The sequence below is a fragment of the Lampetra planeri genome, chromosome 60 (assembly GCF_965212315.1).
Source record: "Lampetra planeri chromosome 60, kcLamPlan1.2.h2, whole genome shotgun sequence".
NCBI lineage: Eukaryota > Metazoa > Chordata > Hyperoartia > Petromyzontiformes > Petromyzontidae > Lampetra > Lampetra planeri.
The window spans coordinates 3,399,238-3,422,483 of NC_136166.1; the positions used below are offsets into that span (position 1 = coordinate 3,399,238).

The window sequence follows — 23,246 nt, forward strand, 5'->3', positions numbered from 1 at the left end:
AAGTGGCTTATTACTTGGAAATGTATAGCAGCTGGTAAAATACTCTAAACCCATGTTTCTAAATTTGGAGGGAAAAACCCAAAGAAGAATCCACGTGATCACGGGAAGAATATGCAAACTCCAAATATCCAAATATACAGGCGTCAGGATTGTAATCGAACCCACGACCTGTATACCAGGCGAGGTAGTTAAGATCTTGGCACCGCAGTGTCAGTGGCGCCAATTATGGGAGAATTAATTGTGAATAGTAGATGTTGACGATCATTAAGATGATGCGAGAATGGATGGTGATTAACGGACACTGACGATGATGAGAGCATGGGTGGTGATGATGATCACGATGACGACGTCCCCTCCCTCTTGTTTATTGTTCTGCAGGCAGCCCCCAGACGGAGGCAGTGACACGGATTCTAATCGGGATCTCCGTGTTCGCTCTCTGTGTCCTCTGCATCACCGGATTCTTTACGTGCAAGTCGTGCTTACGGGGACTACGCCGTGGAGGCCATTAACAAGTGGACGTCCGTTGGACAAATCCGCTTGTGTTCGCCATAACTGTGTTTCAAGACTTCGAATGAAATGGCGAGAGACTGGCAAGGAAACGTCAACGCTAAGAACCTCTTAATCCGTCACAATTTTGGCGAGACTTGGTTGAACGCTCCATACGATTCGGTGGAATTTCCGAAACTCAGCGGAGTAATGCCAAGGCAGGTCATAGTAATTAACAAGTTGTAAAACCTAAAACAACATCGCAGGGAATCCATTTCAGGACTGTATCATGTTGACCATTGTGATTAGTTGACTCAATACTTTGTGGTGTGACTTACCAATGCTTAACTGCCCACCTCACTTTTAATTTTAGCTTCAAGGTCCCTATGAGCAGATGACCAAGATAAAATAATTGTCGCCTTCATTTCTCGGCAGTCTTTATCTTCATGAGCATCATTAATCAGTCTGTGGGATTGGCATGGGTCTGCGGTGTCGGGAATAGGAAGCAGCTGCTCTGTGCTTGTGACGATTGGGAGGAGAACGTTTTATTGGACCCCAGACAGCGAGAACGTTCACTTTGGGAAATGCGTGCACTGTGGCATCGTTAGCACTGGAACTTTACCAATGCAGCCTGAGTTTGCTCCAGGTTGACGGGTGAAATCTCTCAAGATGAAGTTAAACGGACAGTTTGAGACCCATCATCTTGGGCGCAAGATCACCAGTACCAAGCGGACGAGAACAGCTAATGCTTTGAAATATTTTGCAACGTAAAATTATATTTATATATAAATCACGTGGTGTATTGCGCTGCACCACGTCTGTCACTACACCAGCTTAGAGCGCGGCTTATTGAACGCGAGAGGAGGGAGGCGGAACTGACACAACGACAACAACAGTGCATATCGCCGCTGGGGATTCTGAGCAAGTTGTGAAGAGTCCACATGCCTTGCTGAGAGAGCAGAGAGAAATAAATTATAAGCGACGAGAGGCAGGCGAATCACCGGGAGGAATCCTGGTGAGTTTATTGTAGCTGCCCGGGTAGCCCCTGCTGATCCGATGCTGCGTTGGACTCTCCCTGTGAGTGCAGCCATAATAGGGAATGCCAAGTGGGTTCGGAACTTGGACTCTATCCGTTTTCTCTCCTGCTCATTTCAACATTTTTTTTTACCATCCTTGAGACTGGCTGTGCAATGGGATATAAGGATGCATCTATTGTCGATGACAATAAATTATTTTACTCGTTTAATTGTGAGAATCGTATTTTTTACTCGTTGAGCAAATTATATTCCCATATAATATACGAACATTGCATTTAGTTTCACAGTCAGTGTAATCTTATCGGTTATTAAATAACATCGAGACACGGAATGGTGACAACATAATCTCTGTCGTGTTCGGGGGTGCGGATTATTAAATTGCCCAGACCTTGGAAGTCCACACAAATACAAGCCTAAGTTACTCCCATGCGTGACGCTTGTAGTGCTGGTGGACTGGTGCTTTGCAGTACACTGGAGCCATATTTGGGGAGGTTCTCTGGTGTCGTGTGTGGAACCAATAGTAATGGATGAAATGGTGCATCATTATAGCCCAAGACGTGCCCTACCCAGGTGCACGTTGGAGTGCAAAATTTAACAATGTAAGTTATGAAAGAGTGACAAGGATGTGAGAGCGAGTGCCCGCAAACGGCCTGCGTGTCCTGAAAACTGCTGCACTACTGCCATTTCGAATCGAGATGTGTTTAGAGTATTTGGCTGCTATGATAAATTTACGCGGGATAAGCCACTGCGTTGAGCTATAATTTGTGGCCAAGTCATTTCTGAAAAATAGCTATATAGCCCAGTGGGCGTGACCTGGTAAAATAAAAAAATTGCTTAGTATTTTTAGTTGCACTAACGATTGAACAGTGCCTACCAAGAACAGGAATACCCAGATAGCACAGCGCTGGAGCGAAACGTCTCATTTCGGTGATAAATTAAGTTATTGGTGAGGATGGGGTTTATTGGTCATAACTTGATAAACAAAATGCATCATTGCGTATAAATAGTAATAGCTGGGTAAACGTGACAGTCTTGTCTTGAGGTGGAGGGTTAATGACAAGACAATTTTGCTTGGAACTGCGGTCTGCGTCAACCCGAAAAGCTACGTTTGGAGTGAAGGTTTAATGAAATTGTAGGGTTGCCGTGATGTAGCGATGGTACGTACGATCTAAAACTATGATGGTTGTGTCATCCATTTTGAAAAATATCGTATCGCGACGATCGTTCATTAAATAGTTATAATATTTAATTTCCCAACAAAATGTAAAATAGAAATAATGAATACAATTATAAATAGCGGTTTCCCAATAAATCAGTGATTTGTAAACGTTTTGCAGAATTATAATGGTGGTTGTATGACAATTTATTTCTGACGGTATGTGCATAATAAGCAATATAGATTTTCCAGTCTCAATTATCAGAAGACTTACGGCAGTGTGCTGCAGTTGAATAACTTAAGAAATTTGTGTTCATATTTAATGTATATCAAAGCAAAAACATGACGCGGTACTAATCTTAAATACAATCGCAAAGTTATGGGGAACTGACATCGCAAAAATCGCCGCATTGCAAAGGTGTATTAATTATGGCATTGTAGCCAATTATATCACGGCGACCCTATCAATTTACTTTTTTTTAAGTTATAATGAAAAAGTGCAGGTATACCGTGATCCCCCGTCACACGCGTGGGTTTTCTCTGGGCTCCAACCAGAAATACAGTTGTCAGAATTGGCCAATAATCCCGAAATAGGACTCATGATCATGAGTATTGAGATCCACCAAGGTGTTTGAGGGTAAACATTAATGACGATGCCTGCTGTATATATTTGGAGTTTGCATGTTCTTCCCTTGATAGTGTGGGGTTTTCGCCAGGTCCTCCGGATTTTCCCTCCACATTTAGAATCAACATGCATTCAGAATATTTGGCTGCTATAAATTTCCACAAAAATCCACTTCTGTGTACTATCATTTTTGGTCAAGTCACTTCTAAAAAAGCTATATAGCTCAGTGGGCTTTACTTGGTAAGTAAAAAAATATATACTTTACCATCATAATGTTTTCTGATTACTGCACTGATTAGCGCACAATATCAAGTTGACAATGGATCCCTGCAATTATTCACTCGTGCCACAGCTGGTGGAACGGCTTCTACTAGAGTAAACTCGGGGTATATGGCCTACTTATCTATGCTGTTCAGGCATCCTGGACGAGAGTACCCACACTTTTCCCCATCACTGGTGGTAGAGGGAGGCCACATTTCTAAAGATACGTTTTATTCAAGATATAATTAATGAACAAGGTTTTAGTTAATATTTCAGAATTTACTGAGAGGTAAGCAATGTTTGAGGACATGTTTTATTTTCATGAAAATGTCGCACAATGTGCAATAATGCACTTTGAAAACTTTCATTGAAATTTGGTACATGAAATCGCGTTGGAAGTTGAGCAATAAATATTAACTTTGACTAGAATATACAGCTTGTACAAAGAGTGACCAATTCTGCAGAATATGAATTTTGCCAGCAGATGGAAAGACAGTTTTTTTGCTGCTTGTGAAAGAGGTTGACTTGTGAAAGAAGTATGTGCATTAGGTATGTATGTTAAACCCCTTTCGCACCATACGTAACCAACCGTGTTAATTGGATGTGAATGAATGCAATCTGGGTGGGATTTGATCAAACATCCAATGGAAACTTCCTTGGCCGATTTCCAAATCACCAGGAATGCGCTCCATCACATCGAATCTTAGAAGCTCAGTGAATTTGAGCCTGGATCGTGCTTGGATGGGTGCCTAACATGCTGTAGGTTGCTGCTGCTGCTGCAAGGGATACCATCAGCAGAGAGCAGTTAAGCAAAACTCATTATTGTACTGCATTTTGCTCCAATGTTCTATGCTCCCTGCCTTCAACTTACACTCATCTGCAGTGGTTTGAAAAAAGGCTAAATAATGATAGACTGCTGATGTGTGGCTCTGTGGTGATCAGCAGAGGGCAGTGCAGCAAATGCATTGTTCCATACTTGATTTCTTGCTGCCTTGACCAACCTGCACATGCAAACATGCTGAAGTATGGTCAAATAACGCTTATGAGCGACATGGCATGAGGAGGCCTTCAACAGTAGAGTGACAGATCGCTATATATTTAACATAGTGTCATAATGTGATTCTTCGATGCAGACCTAGTCTGGGTTAAATACGATGAACGTGACATTCCGTGCCATTCCCCTATGTCATTCTAATTGATAGAGAGCATAATTTACCCACACGTGTCTCTCCAGCCAGTAAAATGAGGCGAGGCAGCATTACAAAATGAATACCAATTTATCCTGCTGGATAAGCAGATGCAGAGGAAGAGTTAAAAAAAAAACTTTCCATTTGTTCCACCATGCCGCGCCAGGAAATGGAATCAAACCGGTGACCTGAGGGTTGCGAGTGCAGCGTGCTGACTTAAACCACTGTGGAAGCCGTCTTCTTGGATAGAGAGATGAGCGTCGCATGTTTATTGCTCGAGACATACACGTGCGGTAGACCTCTTTTTACCGTGCTTATAATCATTTGCCGGTAATGCTTCCAGTGGCTTCCTTATTATTCAGAAGCCACTGGAACTTTGCACTTTTAAGTCAAAATTGCAAACGTGTTTCTTTAGAACTGCTTTTTGTGTTTAGTTTGTTGTCTTACCCCGCACCTCTTGATTAACACGGTTGGCTACGTACGGTGCAAAATAAGTTGAGCGCATAAAATGCATAAAATGTTTCGAACCACCGTACTCAAATGAATACGTGGTACAAGGCAGAAAAAATATATATATACGGGACACACGAGACTTTAGACAACAACACGGCCGCACAAATAAGACGATATAGAGAGTAATGTTGTTTAACGTGTGAGCAAATAACAGTGTGTCTGTGTGCCCTCACTAATTACACAAGCTTTTGTCTTGTCTGTGTACACAGCATGTTTGACGATTTGACGGACGGATTAGCATTGTGCGAAGGGATCACCACAACTGAACTCAATAGGTGTATTGCAGGGCCCGGTTACTGAGCCAGGGCCTTTGTGAGGTGCTGCTGAGCTGGGCCCTGCGCCATCAAATGTCCCCCGGCCCACGCAAGCTCACTCTCTATCGGTGGGTTGTCCCTCTTACGGTGCACCCCCCCCCATTACCAAGGCAACGAGCAGAGAGAAGACGTAAATCTAGTGGCTATAATTCCAGACTTTGGAGGTCAGGTGCCAAGTTGACAACAGCTGTGGGGTCGAAGAGCCGGGTGGTGGTGGCTGTGCTGCAATTGGCCTGTAACTGAACACTGGAGGCAGCAGCAAGGGTTGGTGGATGACCACACAAAATAAAAACTGTTGCGTGTGGAACGGTGAATGGAGGTTGTGGGTTCGATCCCGACATCACGTTTCTTTTCGGTTAAGAAAGTACTACTACCAATACTAAATATCGAAATAGCTGCGGAAGCGTTACACTAGCATATAGAGTAGCAAATCCACGTATAACAAGAATAGCCTTTCACAACAGATTTCTTTTCAAAAGAAACAATAGGCCTATCCTTTTGAAATATATTATTTTAGATGTTCACAGCATGGCTCCGACAAATGCTTTCAACAGGAACGCTGGTCTCGAACATTGAACTTTGACATGCCTATGCTTGTTTTGATTAATAAACAGAACTACAGTGAGGGGAAAAAGTATTTGATCCCCTGCTGATTTTGTACGTTTGCCCACTGACAAAGAAATGATCAGTCTATAATTTAAATGGTAGGTTTATTTGAACAGTGAGAGACAGAATAACAACAAAATCCAGAAAAACGCATGTCAAAAATGATATGAATTGATTTGCATTTTAATGATGGAAATAAGTATTTGACCCCTCTGCAAAACATGACTTAGTACTTGGTGGCAAAATCCTTGTTGGAAATCACAGAGGTCAGACGTTTCTTGTAGTTGGCCACCAGGTTTGCACACATCTCAGGAGGGATTTTGTCCCACTCCTCTTTGCAGATCTTTTCCAAGTCATTAAGGTTTCGAGGCTGACATTTGGCAACTCGAACCTTCAGCTCCCTCCACAGATTTTCTATGGGATTAAGGTCTGGAGACTGGCTAGGCCACTCCAGGACCTTAATGTGCTTCTTCTTGAGCCACTTCTTTGTTGCCTTGTCCGTGTGTTTTGGGTCATTGTCATGCTGGAATACCAATCCACGACCCATTTTCAATGCCCTGGCTGAGGGAAGGAGGTTATCACCCAAGATTTGACGGTACATGGCCCCGTCCATCGTCCCTTTGATGTGGTGAAGTTGTCCTGTACCCTTAGCAGAAAAACACCCCCAAAGCATAATGTTTCCACCTCCATGTTTGACGGTGGAGATGGTGTTCTTGGGGTCATAGGCAGCATTTCTCCTCCTCCAAACACGGCGAGTTGAGTTGATGCCAAAGAGCTCCATTTTGGTCTCATTTGACCACAACACTTTCACCCAGTTGTCCTCTGAATCATTCAGATGTTCATTGGCAAACTTCAGACGGGCATGTATACGTGCTTTCTTGAGCAGGGGGACCTTGCGGGCGCTGCAGGATTTCAGTCCTTCGCGGCGTAGTGTGTTACCAACAGTTTTCTTGGTGACTATGGTCCCAGCTGCCTTGAGATCATTGACAAGATCCTCCCCTGTAGTTCTGGGCTGATTCCTCACCATTCTTATGATCATTGCAACTCCACGAGGTGAGATCTTGCATGGAGCCCCAGGCCGAGGGAGATTGACAGTTCTTTTGTGTTTCTTCCATTTGCGAATAATCGCACCAACTGTTGTCACCTTCTCACCAAGCTGCTTGGCGATGGTCTTGTAGCCCATTCCAGCCGTGTGTAGGTCTACAATCTTGTCCCTGACATCCTTGGAGAGCTCTTTGGTCTTGGCCATGGTGGAGAGTTTGGAATCTGATTGATTGCTTCTGTGAACAGGTGTCTTTTACTGGTAGGAACAAAGTGGACCAGCCTACAATAGATTATATCGTCCGTCCGACCGTCCGTCCGACCGTGTAGCAACATCGCCGCCTACTGCAAACACTTGTCGCCCCCTACTGCAAACACTTGGCATGACCCTACAAAAACCTTTAGACTCAGTGACGCTTTCCTGGCTAAACAAGTGTAACATTCCCTTATAATTCCCTCAGGTAGCTTTTAATTAAAACATTTAAATTAATGAGGCTTTCCTGGCTAAACAAGTGTAACATTCCCTTATAATTCCCTGAGATAGCTTTTAATTAAAACTTTTAAATTCAAATTTTACTCACAGCGCCCTAAAGCCTACAGCTAGGCCTAAAGCCTCGAACTACACCTATCACTCTCCCTTCGTATCGTACCCCCGCGTGTGTGCAAGGGAGTTAATGTTTAACAATATTACATTCCCTGATGCTTTTAAATAGAAACATTTAAATGTAAAGCTTTTACATAAATAATAAAAATATTTAATTTTAAAATTAACTCACAGCGGCCTAAAGCCTACAGCTAGGCCTAAAGCCTAGAACTAGGCATCAACCTCTCCCTTCGTATCGTACACCCGCGTGTGTGAAAGAGAGTTAATGTTTTACAATGTTACATTCCCTGATGTTTTTAAATAGAAACATTTACATTTTAAGCTTTTACATAAATAATTAAAACATTTAAATTTCAAATTAACTCACAGCGGCCTAACGCCTACAGCTAGGCCTAAAGCCTAGAATTAGGCCTCAAACTCTCCCTTCGTATCGTCCGATTCGGTGTAGCAACATCGCCCTCTACTGCAAACACTTGGCAGGACCCTACAAAAACCTTTAGACTCAGTGTGGCTTTCCTGGCCAAACAAGTGTAATACATTATGTTTATATTCTTTGGTTATTCGTTCCTACCAGACCCACCCTGCAGGGTCCTGTTATACAGGTAACAAGCTGAGATTAGGAGCACTCCTTTTAAGAGTTTGCTCCTAATCTCAGCTCGTTACCTGTATAAAAGACACCTGGGAGCCAGACATCTTTCTGATTGAGAGGGGGTCAAATTCTTATTTCCCTCATTAAAATGCAAATCAATTTATAACATTTTTATATGCGTTTTTCTGGATTTGTTGTTTTTATTCTGTCTCTCACTGTTCAAATAAACCTACCATTAATATTATAGACTGATAATTTCTTTGTCAGTGGGCAAACATACAAAATCAGCAGGGGATCAAATACTTTTTTATATTCTTAGGTTTTTTCGGTAAAGTAACGTAGGTAAAACATTAAAATTAATAAAAGTAAAATAAAATAAAAATCACGACGTTTCGGAGGCAACACAAGCTTCCGTCTTCAGGTGGAACCGTCACAGCCACGACAGCTGTATCAAGTAAATGAGAGATTGCAGGAGCTACCACTCCGTTTATATAATGGTTGGAGAGGGGGGAAGGGCCAAGTACAGCACACTTTTTATTCATATGGTAAGGTGAGGCTTAAGAGGGTGAGCCTTTGTTATGGAGAGGTACGGTTTGTGACTCAACCTGGCCTACCTAACAATAGTGTGAAAAGGAGAAAACAACTAAACATGGTAAAACAAGCCTGGCTGTCTATCAATAACCTGTAATAGTTGTCTGTCAAATAAGATTGGCCAAATAAGTGTAGTTAAATCTTTTTTGCATGGTTAATCACATCTTTCCAATGATTACTCAGTTTGTAACCATCATCACGGTTGAAATTATGTCTGTGTTTATATATTTGTATGGCTTCGTGTACAAACCTTTGATGGTAGCCAGGAGTTTATTTTATTTTACTTTTATTAATTTTAATGTTTTACCTAGGTGACTTTACCGAAAAAACCTAAGAATATGAATCATTGCAGTCACGAAAGCTTCAAATCTAGAATTAATGCCCTCTACGGGGAGGAATTCCACCTATCTGTTAGAGTTTTTAACAGACGAGACAAGAAGTCACAGATTCTCGAGACGCTGGCCTTCCTCAAGAGATACCGAGATAACAAGGTAATACCCATCGCTTTCACACTCACATCCGCTGCTGTGTCCTCACCGAACTCTAAACAGATCTAATTTAAAGCTAGCCTATCACTAATCTCGGAGAGAATAAGGTTACTCCGATCTGAACTCGATAATTTAGACAAGGCTCTCTTACAAACACATTTAATGTTAACACAAAAAATGTCACCTTCCGATTGGAACCACGTTGATAACATGACTTCTGCTTCTGCTGACTCAATGTCAGCCAAAGGCAAAGCTAACCTGATTTCTGAATTCAACCTCCTATCTAAGAAGAAACCAGAGCCACACATCGCAAAGCTGGATGTTAACAAGACCGTGATTAATCAGAGTAACATCCCAATTTCTGACAATCTTAAAACGGTACTGGCCAAAGGACTCAATTTCGCCATCACCCCTAAATATATACCAGTAGAGGATATGATTTCTCAGATTGATGTAGCCCTCAGAGGCATAGGACACATCCATGCGGATGTAGCAAGAGCTGAAATAGCTACTATTCTTAAGAATGCTAAGAAACCCACTAGTAACATCAGCAAAAACGAACGCTCTGAACTCGCGGACGTAAAAAAGAGAGATGATATAGTCATCCTCTCGGCAGACAAGGGCAATGCCACGGTCATCATGGATATAGATTCATACAACAACACAATCCTGGACCTTCTTAATGATGGGAGTTACTCCAAAATTAAAAACGATCCCACTAAAAGCCTAACGACAAAAACCAACAGTATCATCACGAGTTCGACTTCCCTAATCGAACCAAGCAAACGTCCCTCTCTAAAACCATCAGCGGCTAGACCTCCCAGACTCTATGGTCTTCCCAAAATCTATAAAGAAGGCACCCCGCTACGACCCATCGTGTCGACGATAAACTCTCCTACGTACAAACTAGCCCGTTTTCTATCAGATACTCTGCTCCCCTTCACAGGCAAGACCTCTTCGGCAGTACTCAACTCAACCCAATTAGTCTCTATGGTTAAGGACATGGTACTATCTCCTGATGACATCCTCGTCAGCTTTGATGTAGTATCTTTGTTTACCAAAGTCCCAGTACCGGACACCCTAACAATAATTGAGGACTTAGTCCAACATGGATTGAATTCTGATGTACCTGCGCTGGATAGGCATTGCCTCACCAACACCTATTTTACCTGGAATGGCACCTTCTATAAACAGAATGAGGGTACCCCCATGGGCTCCCCCTTGTCACCAGTTATAGCCAACATGTTCATGGAAAAGTTTGAATCAGACGCCATCCAGACATCCACCCTGCGTCCTTCCCTGTGGAAGAGGTATGTGGATGACACTTTCGTCATCTGGCCACATGGCCTCCCAGCATTGAACCACTTCTTGGACCACATCAATTCTAGACACCCATCCATCAGATTCACCATGTAAGTGGAGAAAGATGGTAAACTACCATTATTGGATATTCTGTTTGAGAGGAGGCCTGACGGATCCTTGGGACATTCTGTCTACAGGAAAGCCACCCACACAGATTCCTACTTGAAACCGGATTCCCACCACCACCCATCTCAAAAGAATTCTCTCATCAAAACGCTATACCACAGAGCCCATGGCATTTCTGACCAACACCACCTGGCCGGTGAATTAAGACATGTACATCGGGCCCTCAGGATGAACGGATACTCTGACCGCACTATCCGCCAAGCTGTTTCTCCCACCACACAGAAACAGCCACATGAAACTCCGACCAAAACTATCACGTTACCATACATAGCAGGCGTGACCAAAAAGATCTCCAAAATTCTAAACAAACATAAGATCCAAGTCCGATTCAGTACAGTGGATAAAATCCGTGATCTGATTCCATCTGTGAAGGATGTCGTTCCTGACTTACAGTATCCTGGAGTCTACAAATTGAGTTGCATTTGTGGTGATTGCTACATTGGAGAAACGAAACGTCATGTTTCTGATCGTGTCCGCGAGCACAAGTCAGATCTGAAACACGGCAGAACTGATTCTTGGGTCGTTGCCGATCATTGCTACAACTCGGTGGGCTCTCATGAAATTGTCTTTTCCGAGACCAAGGTTCTCTGCAAACCTCCTGGCTACCATCAAAGGTTTGTACACGAAGCCATACAAATATACAAACACACACATAATTTCAACCGTGATGATGGTTAACTACACTTATTTGGCCAATCTTATTTGACAGACAACTATTACAGGTTATTGATAGACAGCCAGGCTTGTTTTACCATGTTTAGTTGTTTTCTCCTTTTCACACTATTGTTAGGCAGGCCAGGTTGAGTCACAAACCGTACCTCTCCATAACAAAGGCTCACCCTCTTAAGCCTCACCTTACCATATTAATAATAAGTATAACCCGTAAAAACAAAGTTTTTCACTATAAATCCTTTATATGCGTGGCAGCGAACTTAATATAAAGGATTTAAAAATATATTCGCCTGTGGAGGACGCGGGGATCGATCCCGCGACCTTTGGCATGTGAAGCAAGGGCGCTACCAACTGCGCTACTCGGCCACGGCCTGTGGAGGGGTTACGCTCTGGGCTCTTATACTGTGACGTTCAGCCAAAGCCATGAATGAGTTCTATTTGAATATATGTAAAATAATTTTTTTTTGCCTAAAAAGTGTACAATTTTTGGAATTGTTCACGAACATTAATTGTCTCGCACAACGAGTCTGTGTGCAAAATGTCAGCTCGATTGGATCACGGGAAGTGGGTTAAAAAACGACCGAAAGATTTACACGGTCGTAAGCAAGCAAGCAAGCACGCAAGCATGCAAGCAAGCAAGCAAGCGAACTTAATATAAAGGATTTAAAAAGTGTGCTGTACTTGGCCCTTCCCCCCTCTCCAACCATTATATAAACGGAGTGATAGCTCCAGCAATCTCTCATTTACTTGATACAGCTGTCGTGGCTGTGACGGTTCCACCTGAAGACGGAAGCTTGTGTTGCCTCCGAAACGTCGTGATTTTTATTTTATTTTACTTTTATTAATTTTAATGTTTTACCTACGTGACTTTACCGAAAAAAACCCTAAGAATATGAATCCTTGCAGTCACGAAAGCTTCAAATCTAGAAATACTTTTTTCCCTCACTGTATATATATGAAAAATATTTAATCATTGTTAACTCATCACAATGATGACTCCTCTCTCATTAAGTTACAACTCCATTATTCTGTCTGTTGCGTTGGAAAACTTGGAGATGCCCCTTCTCCAAATTGGCTGCCTCAGCTGTTTACCTCCCCACATACAACAGTGCCAGGTTAGAGAGCCGATCCTCTCGCATTGTTGACCGCAATACGTTTTTTTTTTATCAATTCGAGGTGACTTTAAGCTTCTCTCAGCCTTCGTGCTGCTAATAGGGATGGTCAGATATATCCGATACACGATGCTCAGGTTTGGCAAGGCACGGTCCATGCCATTTGCAATGCGGAAGGGGGAGATATTGAGTGGTGTGAAGTTCACTTTTCAATGAAGAGTTCCTTGTACATTCTTCGAAAACAGATACATTCATCCACCACTGACTCGGCCATCAAATCATCAGAATACTGTACTGTTGTGCAATCATCTTTGCATTCTCCGTAGAATCAGCATGAAAAAAAATGCTTTTAATTAAGCACACTGAATGTCCTCGCCATTTCTCTGAAGTCAGCAAATCGTTGGTGAAGTTGCCCCACAAATAAGTCGAGGATGTAGTAAAATCTTGACTTAAAGCTTTCGTGACTGCAGGAATCCATATTATTTGGGTCCTTCGGTAAAGCCATCTATCTACGTGGCTTTACCGAAAGACCCAAAGAAGATGTAGTAAAAGGTGCGTACTTTGAAGCGGTCTTCATTCGCCCCAACCCAGAAGAAAGGTCCTGCTTGTGTAGCTGGTTACACAATGACAACACAGAAACAAACAAGCGATGTGTAATTTGCGGAAGCGAAACGTTACTGCTCTAATTAAATACAAACAAAAGGTTGAACGTAAATGAAAGCATTTTAATAAACATAAATGTAAACCGCGTTTTAAATAATTGCGTTGTTCTTCTACACTGTTGAAAATATATCTCGTGGTGGTTGTAAAGGGGGCCCCAACTCGTAGCTTTTGCCACCAGGGGAGGGGGGGCAAGGCACCCCTGCCCCCACGCCAGTTACGCTCCTGTGCACACCGATAAGTGTTAATTGCCGGAATTTATCCAAATTAAGTGCAAAACCAAACTGGCCATGTACCAGCACTGCTGATATCCGTTTGCATGAAGGCAGCTACTGGCTTACCAATTGTGGCGAGTTTATGTCTCCGCCCGGTCACCATCAACTACACTAGAAATGTAAAACTTAACACCATAGTACAATATTTGAAATAAAGATTCATCTACATGGGTGAATTATGTTGAACTTCTTTCGCACTGTACATAGCCCGACGTGCTAATCGAAGGTGCGGGAAAGACAAAAAACTAAAAAAAGCAAGTTTCAAGAAATTAGCTTTCAATTTAGACATAAGGGGCCGTCCATAAATGACGCGACGCACCTGGGGCGTGGGGGGGGGGGGGTGAGCAATGTGACGTCACATCAAAATGCGCAACTTTAAATAATTATAGACAACACGTTCTACTTAATTAAATAGATTTTTTAATCAATGTTTTCTCCTACAACATCAGAGTGCAGCGCCACATTAAATACGCACTACAATGACAATAGTTTAAAACAATCGCAAAGTTATGGGGAACTGACATCGCAAAAATCGCCGCATTGCAAAGGTGTATTTATTATGGCATTGTAGCCAATTATATCACGGCGACCCTATCAATTTACTTTTTTTAAGTTATAATGAAAAAGTGCAGGCATACCGTGATCCCCCGTCACACGCGTGGGTTTTCTCTGGGCTCCAATCCAGAAATACAGTTGTTAGAATTGGCCAATAATCCCGAAATAGGACTCATGATCATGAGTATTGAGATCCACCAAGGTGTTTGAGGGTAAACATTAATGACGATGTCTGCTGTATATATTTGGAGTTTGCATGTTCTCCCCTTGATGGTGTGGGGTTTTCTCCAGGTCCTCCGGGTTTTCCCTCCACATTTATAATTAACATGCATTCAGAATATTTGGCTGCTATAAATTTCCACACAATCCACTTCTGTGCACTATCATTTTTGGTCAAGTCACTTCTAAAAAAGCTATATAGCTCAGTGGGCTTTACTTCGTAAATAAAAAATATATATTTTACCATCATATAATGTTTTCTGATTACTGCACTGATTAGCGCACAATATCAAGTTGACAATGAATCCCTGCAATTATTCACTCGTTCCACAGCTGGTGGAACGGCTTCTACTAGAGTAAACTCGGGGTATATTGCCTATTTATCTACGCTGTTCAGGCATCCTGGACGAGAGTACCCACACTTTTCTCCATCACTGGTGGTACAGGGAGGCCACATTTCGAAAGATACGTTTTATTCAAGATATAATTAATGAAAAAGGTTTTAGTTAATATTTCAGAATTTACTGAGAGGTAAGCAATGTTTGAGGACATGTTTTATTTTCATGAAAATGTCGCTCAATGTGCAATAATGCACTTTGAAAACTATCATTGAAATTTGGTACATGAAATCGCGTTGGAAGTTGAGCAATAAATATTAACTTTGACTAGAATGTACAGCTTGTACAAAGAGTGACCAATTCTGCAGAATATACATTTTGCCAGCAGCTGGAAAGACAGTTTTTTTGCTGCTCTGCTGTTTACTTTGCTCAAAATCAAAGTTATTGACTTGTGAAAGAGGTTGACTTGTGAAAGAAGTATGTACATTATGTATTATGTTAAACCTCTTTCGCACCGTACGTAACCAACCGTGTAAATCGGTTGTGAATGAACGCAATCTGGGTGGGATTTGATCAAACATCCAATGGAAACTTCCTTGGCCGATTTCCAAATCACCAGGAATGCGCTCCATCACATCGAATCTTAGAAGCTCAGTGAATTTGAGCCTGGATCGTGCTTGGATGGGTGCCTAACATGCTGTAGGTTGCTGCTGCTGCTGCTGCAAGGGATACCATCAGCAGAGAGCAGTTAAACAAAACTGATGATCGTACTGCATTTTGCTCCAATGTTCTATGCTCCCTGCCTTCAACTTACACTCATCAGCAGTGGTTTGGAAGAAGGCTAAATAATGATAGACTGCTGCTGTGTGGCTCTGTGGTGATCAGCAGAGGGCAGTGCAGCAAATGCATTGTTCCATACTTTATTGCTTGCTGCCCTGACCAACCTGCACATACAAACATGCTGAAGTATGGTCCAATAACGCTTATGAGCGACATCGCATGAGGAGGCCTTCAACAGTGGAGTGACAGATCGCTATACATTTATCATAGTGTCGTAATTTGATTCTTCGATGCAGACCTAGTCTGGGTTAAATACGATGAAAGTGACATTGCGTGCCATTCCCCTATGTCATTTTAATTGATAGAGAGCATCATTTGCCCACACGTGTCTCTCCAGCCAGTAAAATGAGGTGAGGCAGCATTACAAAATGAATGCCAATTTATTCTGCTGGGTAAGCAGATGCAGAGGAAGAGTTAAAAAAAAAACTTGCCATTTGTTCCACCATGCCGCGCCAGGAAATGGAATCAAACCGGTGACCTGAGGGTTGCGAGTGCAGCGTGCTGACTTAAACCACTGTGGAAGCTGTCTTCTTGGATAGAGAGATGAGCGTCGCATGTTTATTGCTCGAGACATACACGTGCGGCAGACCTCTTTTTACCGTGCTTATAATCATTTGCCGGTAATGCTTCCAGTGGCTTCCTTATAATTGAGAAGCCACTGGAACTTTGCACTTTTAAATCAAAATTGCAAACGTGTTTCTTTAGAACTGCTTTTTGTGTTTAGTTTGTTGTCTTACCCCGCACCTCTTGATTAACACGGTTGGCTACGTGCGGTACAAAATAAGTTGAGCGCATGAAATGCAGAAAATGTTTCGAACCACCGTACTCAAGATGAATAAGTGGTACAAGGCAGAATTTTTTTTATACGGGATACACGAGACTTTAGACAACAACACGACTGCACAAATAAGACGGGTAGAGAGTAATGTTGTTTAACGTGTGAGCAAATAAGAACGTGTCTGTGTGCCCTCACTAATTACACGAGCCTTTGTCTTGTCTGTGTACACAGCATGTTTGACGATTTGACGGACGGATTAGCATTGTGCGAAGGGATCACCACAACTGAACTCAATAGGTGTATTGCAGGGCCCGGTTACTGAGCCAGGGCCATTGTGAGGTGCTGCTGAGCTAGGCCCTGCACCATCAAATGTCCCCTCGGCCCACGCAAGCTCACTCTCTATCGGTGGGTTGTCCCTCTTACGGTGCCCACACCCCATTACCAAGGCAACGAGCAGAGAGAAGACGTAATTCTAGTGGCTATTATTCCAGACTTTGGAGGTCAGGTGCCAAGTTGACAACAGCTGTGGGGTCTAAGAGCCGGGTGGTGATGGCTCTGCTACAATTGGCCTGTAACTGAACACTGGAGGCAGCAGCAAGGGTTGGTGGATGACCACACAAAATAAAAACTGTTGCGTGTGGAACGGTGAATGGAGGTTGTGGGTTCGATCCCGACATCACGTTTCTTTACGGTTAAGAAAGTACTACTACCAATACTAAATATCGAAATAGCTGCGGAAGCGTTACACTAGCATCTAGAGTAGAAAATCCACGTATAACAAGAATAGCCTTTCACAACAGATTTGTTTTCAAAAGAAACAATAGGCCTATCCTTTTGAAATATATTATTTTAGATGTTCACAGCATGGCTCCGACAAATGCTTTCAACAGGAACGCTGGTCTCGAACATCGAACTTTGACATGCCTATGCTTGTTTTGATTCATAAACAGAACTACAGTGAGGGAAAAAAGTATTTGATCCCCTGCTGATTTTGTACGTTTGCCCACTGACAAAGAAATGATCAGTCTATAATTTTAATGGTAGGTTTATTTGAACAGTGAGAGACAGAATAACAACAACAAAATCCAGAAAAACGCATGTCAAAAATGTTATTAATTGATTTGCATTTTAATGAGGGTAATAAGTATTTGACCCCTCTGCAAAACATGACTTAGTACTTGGTGGCAAAATCCTTGTTGGCAATTACAGGCCACTCCAGGACCTTAACGTGCTTCTTCTTGAGCGACTCCTTTGTTGCGTTGGCCGTGTGTTTTGGGTCATTGTCATGCTGGAATACCCATCCACGACCCATTTTCAATGCCCTGGCTGAGGGAAAGAGGTTCTCACCCAAGATTTGACTGTACATGGCCCCGTCCATCGTCCCTTTGATGTGGTGAAGTTGTCCTGTCCCCTTAGCAGAAAAACACCCCCAAAGCATAATGTTTCCACCTCCATGTTTGACGGTGGGGATGGTGTTCTTGGGGTCATAGGCAGCATTCCTCCTCCTCCAAACACGGCGAGTTGAGTTGATGCCAAAGAGCTCCATTTTGGTCTCATTTGACCACAACACTTTCACCCAGTTGTCCTCTGAATCATTCAGATGTTCATTGGCTAACTTCAATCGGGCATGTATATGTGCTTTCTTGAGCAGGGGGACCTTGCGGGCGCTGCAGGATTTCAGTCCTTCGCGGCATAGTGTGTTACCAACAGTTTTCTTGGTGACTATGGTCCCAGCTGCCTTGAGATCATTGACAAGATCCTCCCCTGTAGTTCTGGGCTGATTCCTCACCATTTTCATGATCATTGCAACTCCACGAGGTTAGATCTTGCATGGAGCCCCAGGCCGAGGGAGATTGACAGTTCTTTTGTGTTTCTTCCATTTGCGAATAATCGCACCAACTGTTGTCATCTTCTCACCAAGCTGCTTGGCGATGGTCTTGTAGCCCATTCCAGCCATGTGTAGGTCTACAATCTTGTCCCGGACATCCTTGGAGAGCTCTTTGGTCTTGGCCATGGTGGAGAGTTTGGAATCTGATTGATTGCTTCTGTGAACAGGTGTCTTTTATACAGGTAACAAGCTGAGATTAGGATCACTCCCTTTAAGAGTGTGCTCCTAATCTCAGCTCGTTACCTGTATAAAAGACACCTGGGAGCCATAAATCTTTCTGATTGAGAGGGGGCAAATACTTATTTCCCTCATTAAAATGCAAATCAATTTATAACATTTTTACATGCCTTTTTATGGATTTTGTTGTTGTTATTCTGTCTATCACTGTTCAAATAAACCTACCATTAAAATTATAGACTGATCATTTCTTTGTCAGTGGGCAAACATACAAAATCAGCAGGGGATCAAATACTTTTTTCCCTCACTGTATATATATGAAAATATTTAATCATTGTTAACTCATCACAATGATGACTCCTCTCTCATTATGTTACAACTCCATTCTTCTGTCTTTTGCGTTGGCAAACTTGGAGATGCCCCTTCTCCAAATTGGCTGCCTCAACTGTTCCCCTCCCCACATACAACAGTGCCAGGTTAGAGAGCCGATCCTCTCGCATTGTTGACCGCAATACGTATTCTTTTTTTTATCAATTCGAGGTGACTTTAAGCTTCTCTCAGCCTTCGTGCTGCTAACAGGGATGGTCAGATATATCCGATACACGATGCTCAGGTTTGGCAAGGCACGGTCCATGCCATTTGCAATGCGGAAGGGGGAGAGACTGAGTGGTGTGAAGTTCACTTTTCAATGAAGAGTTCCTTGTACATTCTTCGAAAACAGATACATTCATCCACCACTGACTCGGCCATCAAATCATCAGAATACTGTACTGTTGTGCAATCATCTTTGCATTCTCCGTAGAATCAGGATGGAAAAGAAATGCTTTTAATTAAGCACACTGAATGTCCTCGCCATTTCTCTGAAGTCAGCAAATCGTTCGTGAAGTTGCCCCACAAATATGTCGAGGATGTAGTAAAATCTTGACTTAAAGCTTTCGTGACTGCAGGAATTCATATTATTTGGGTCCTTCGGTAAAGCCATCCATCTACGTGGCTTTACTAAAAGACCCAAAGAAGATGTAGTAAAAGGAGCGTACTTTGAAGCGGTCTTCATTCGCCCAAACCCAGAAGAAAGGTCCTGCTTGTGTAGCTGGTTACACAATGACAACACAGAAACAAACAAGCGATGTGTAATTTGCGGAAGCGAAACGTTACTGCTCTAATTAAATACAAACAAAAGGTTGAACGTAAATGAAAGCATTTTCATAAACATAAATGTAAACCGCGTTTTAAATAATTGCGTTGTTCTTTTACACTGTTGAAAAATATATCTCGTGGTGGTTGTCAAGGGGGCCCCAACTCGTAGCTTTTGCCACCAGGGGGGGGCAAGGCACCCCTGCCCCCACGCCAGTTACGCTCCTGTGCACACCGATAATTGTTAATAGCCGGATTTTATCCAAATTAAGTGCAAAACCAAACTGGCCATGTGCCAGCACTGCTGATATCCGTTTGGATGAAGGCAGCTACTGGCTTACCAATTGTGGCGAGTTTATGTCTCCGCCCGGTCACCATCAACTACACTGGAAATGTAAAACTTAACACCATAGTACAATATTTGAAATAAAGATTCATCTACATGGGTGAATTATGTTGAACTTCTTTCGCACTGTACATAGCCCGCCGTGCTAATCGAAGGTGCGGGAAAAGACAAAAAACTAAAAAAAAGCTGTTCTCAAGAAATTAGCTTTCAATTTACACGTAAGGGGCCGTCCATAAATGACGCCATGCACCTGGGGGGGGGGGTGGTTGAGAAATGTGACGTCACATCAAAAAATGCGCAACTTTAAATAATTATAGGAAACACGTTCTACTTAATTAAATAGATGTTTTAATCAATGTTTTCTCCTACAACATCAGAGTGCAGTGCCACATTAAATACGCACTACAATGACAATAGTTTAAAGCGATTTGAAGCATGTTTTATTTCTTTTGGGGGGGCAGAGCTTTGTGACGTCATATTTGAGGGGGGGTCTGACTTTTTGTGACGCCGTGTGATGAAGGGGGGGTGGGTTAAGAATCGTCCAAAATCGCGTGACGTCAGTTATGGACGGCCCCTAATAGTGCATAGCTCCAGTGGTTTCCTAATATCGGAAGGAAGAGCTTCCCAGACGGCCGCAGCAGCGCATCTCAAAGCGTGCAATGCGGCGATTGCCTTTGTTCGATGGTTAGCCAAAAGCCGATGCGAGGATGACCGGAGTTTGAGTGATGGTTTATGCTTCTTGACAAGATCAGCGAGGTATTGTTGTTCATTTATGGCAAGTACTCTGTGTGTAATGAGCGAAACCTTATTCGTTCAAAAACCGGATGCCATTGCAGCTCAGCTAGCACCGAACATACACGGTCGCATCTTGCAATACCCGTCACGAAACGTGCCAAAGAATGTTCTACACACTGCAACTTGCTAACGTTTTTGCCAGACGTCCCGTACAGTAGTGAGTTGCAATAACACTGGTCAACAAACAAAAAAATTGTGGCCTGGACTTTTGCAGCTGTTTTAGACTAATTTCAGGGTGCTGATTCCAAATCTGATCTCAGATTTGCTCTATCACATCTCATTTTTATGCTATCGGCATACCCCATTTTCATTGATTTTACCCGAAATTAACTCTGTCACTTATGATTGCAAGTTTTTGCGAGTCAGTGACTGCTTTAATGTTAAAATATGGTGCTGTATTTTTAGGATAGTGTGTTTATAATATAATTTTATGTAGATATCCACATTTATTTAATATTTTTCTTCTGCAGGGCGTGATCTAACAATGGCTACCACATCCGAAAGAAGGAAATGCAGTAATGACCCAGATATCTTCTGCTACATCTGTGGCAGCTTCACTTTGCAGGATCAAAGGCGCAACTTGGAGAACAAGACATTGGGCTCCTCACAAAGTGTGTAAAACCTGTGTTGAAACTTTGCGATCATAGTCTAAAAGAAATAATGCTAAGCTGAAGGTTGGTGTGCCAATGGTTTGGAGAGAACCTACAAACCATTTGGATAACTGCTACTTCTGCCTTGTCAATGTAAACGGTTTCAATAAGAAAAACAAACAACACTTACAATACCCAGATATCCCATCTGCCAGACGACCAGTTGAGCACTGTGAGGAAATACCTGTGCCTGTATTTACTGAGCTACCAGAGATTGATTGTTGAATCCCTCAGTTTACCTGCTTCTACAGATGATGATGATGCTCAGATCGAATATACGCCATCTGATGCAGATTGTGATAAAATGTATCTGTTTATTCAGCCTGAATTGAATGATCTTGTAATAGATTTGTATTTGCCAAAGCAGTCTGCTGAATTGTTGGCTTCCAGGCTGCAAGAGAAAGGACTACTCAGACCTGGCTAGTGTCTCCTTTTATCGTAACAGAGGAGCAGCACTGCGAAAGTACTTCCATTCAGTCAACTTGTTTATTGTAATGATGTTGAAGGGCTTCTTCTCAATATGGGACTGCCCGCATATGATCCAAGTGAATGGAGACTTTTATTGACAGTAGTAAAAGGAGTTTGAAATGTGTGTTACTTCACAACAGAAATATATATGGTTCAATCCCAATAGGACACTCTGTAAAAATTAATGAAGAGTATGCCAACATCAAATTGTTCTGGATAGATTGGAATAACATGTTCATGGATGGCTAATTTGTGTTGATTTGAAAATGGTTAATTTTCTGCTGGGTCAGCAAGGAGGTCACACCAAATACCCTTGTTTCCTGTGCTACTGGGACAGTAGGGCTACATTAGAACACTGGGTTAAAAAGAACTGGCCACCAAGAATCAGTTTGACGCCTGGTGACAAGAACATCAAGAATGAGCCTCTGCTTGATAGGAATAGAATTGTATTCCCCCCACTGCACATAAAATATGGGTTAATGAAGCAATTCGTCAAAGCTCTTGATCACACTGGAGACTGCTTCAGCTATATATGTTCAACCTTTTCAAGTCTGAGTGCCGAGAAGAAAAAGGCAGGAATATTTGATGGTCCTCAAATAAGAACACTCATCAGGGATCCACACTTTGTTACAACAATGACTGCGGCAGAGGCTAGAGCTTGGAATGCATTCTCTGATGTGGTGCGGAATTTCCTTGGGAACAGGAAAGCGGACAACTATCGAGAGATTGTGGAGGAGCTGCTCTTGAGTTTCCAAGCACTTGGATGTAGATTGAGCATCAAGGTTCACTACTTACACAGTCACTTGGCCCAGTTTCCAGAGAACATGGGTCACGTGAGCGAAGAGCAAGGTGAATGCTTTCATCAAGACATTAAAGTTATGGAAGAACGTTACCAAGGCCGATGGGACTCAAACATGATGGCAGATTACTGCTGGTCCTTGATGAGAGACATTCCACAAGCTGTACATCGGAGAATGTCAAAGAAGAGGTCGTTTATGCAGATGTAACATCACTATTGTGAATGACCTTTTTGTACATATTTTTCTTATCTTCACAATTCAATTCTTACATGGTAATATGCATTCACTCACATTGATATGCAGTCACTCTCACAACTTTGTGCTACGGCTCATTAAATGTTTGTTTAATTATTATTGTATATTGTATCTTATCTTATTCTTGTATGGATGTCTGTTTAGCTGTTCGTATATGAGCATAAATTTGCTGTTTTTATTGAAAATGCAATATTTGATATCTCAAAAACCTGATGTGATAGACAAAAACTGATGCCAGATTTGGAAACAGCACTCCAAACTTACCTTAAAACCGTTGGAATACCTTATGCCAGAAAAA

At 42.3% G+C, this 23,246-nt stretch overlaps 1 protein-coding gene across 2 annotated transcripts in view; it reads left to right on the forward strand.

The window, feature by feature from the left end:
* The window catches only part of LOC144736273 (tumor necrosis factor receptor superfamily member 14-like), a 33,316-nt gene extending 31,584 nt beyond the window's left edge, over window positions 1-1,732 (forward strand). For both annotated transcript variants that reach the window (XM_078618900.1, XM_078618901.1), the window contains one exon: window positions 379-1,732. In XM_078618900.1, coding sequence (XP_078475026.1) covers window positions 379-509 — 131 coding nt within the window. In that variant the 3' untranslated portion in view covers window positions 510-1,732. The remainder of the gene's footprint in view (window positions 1-378) is intronic.
* Window positions 1,733-23,246: the final 21,514 nt, after the last annotated feature.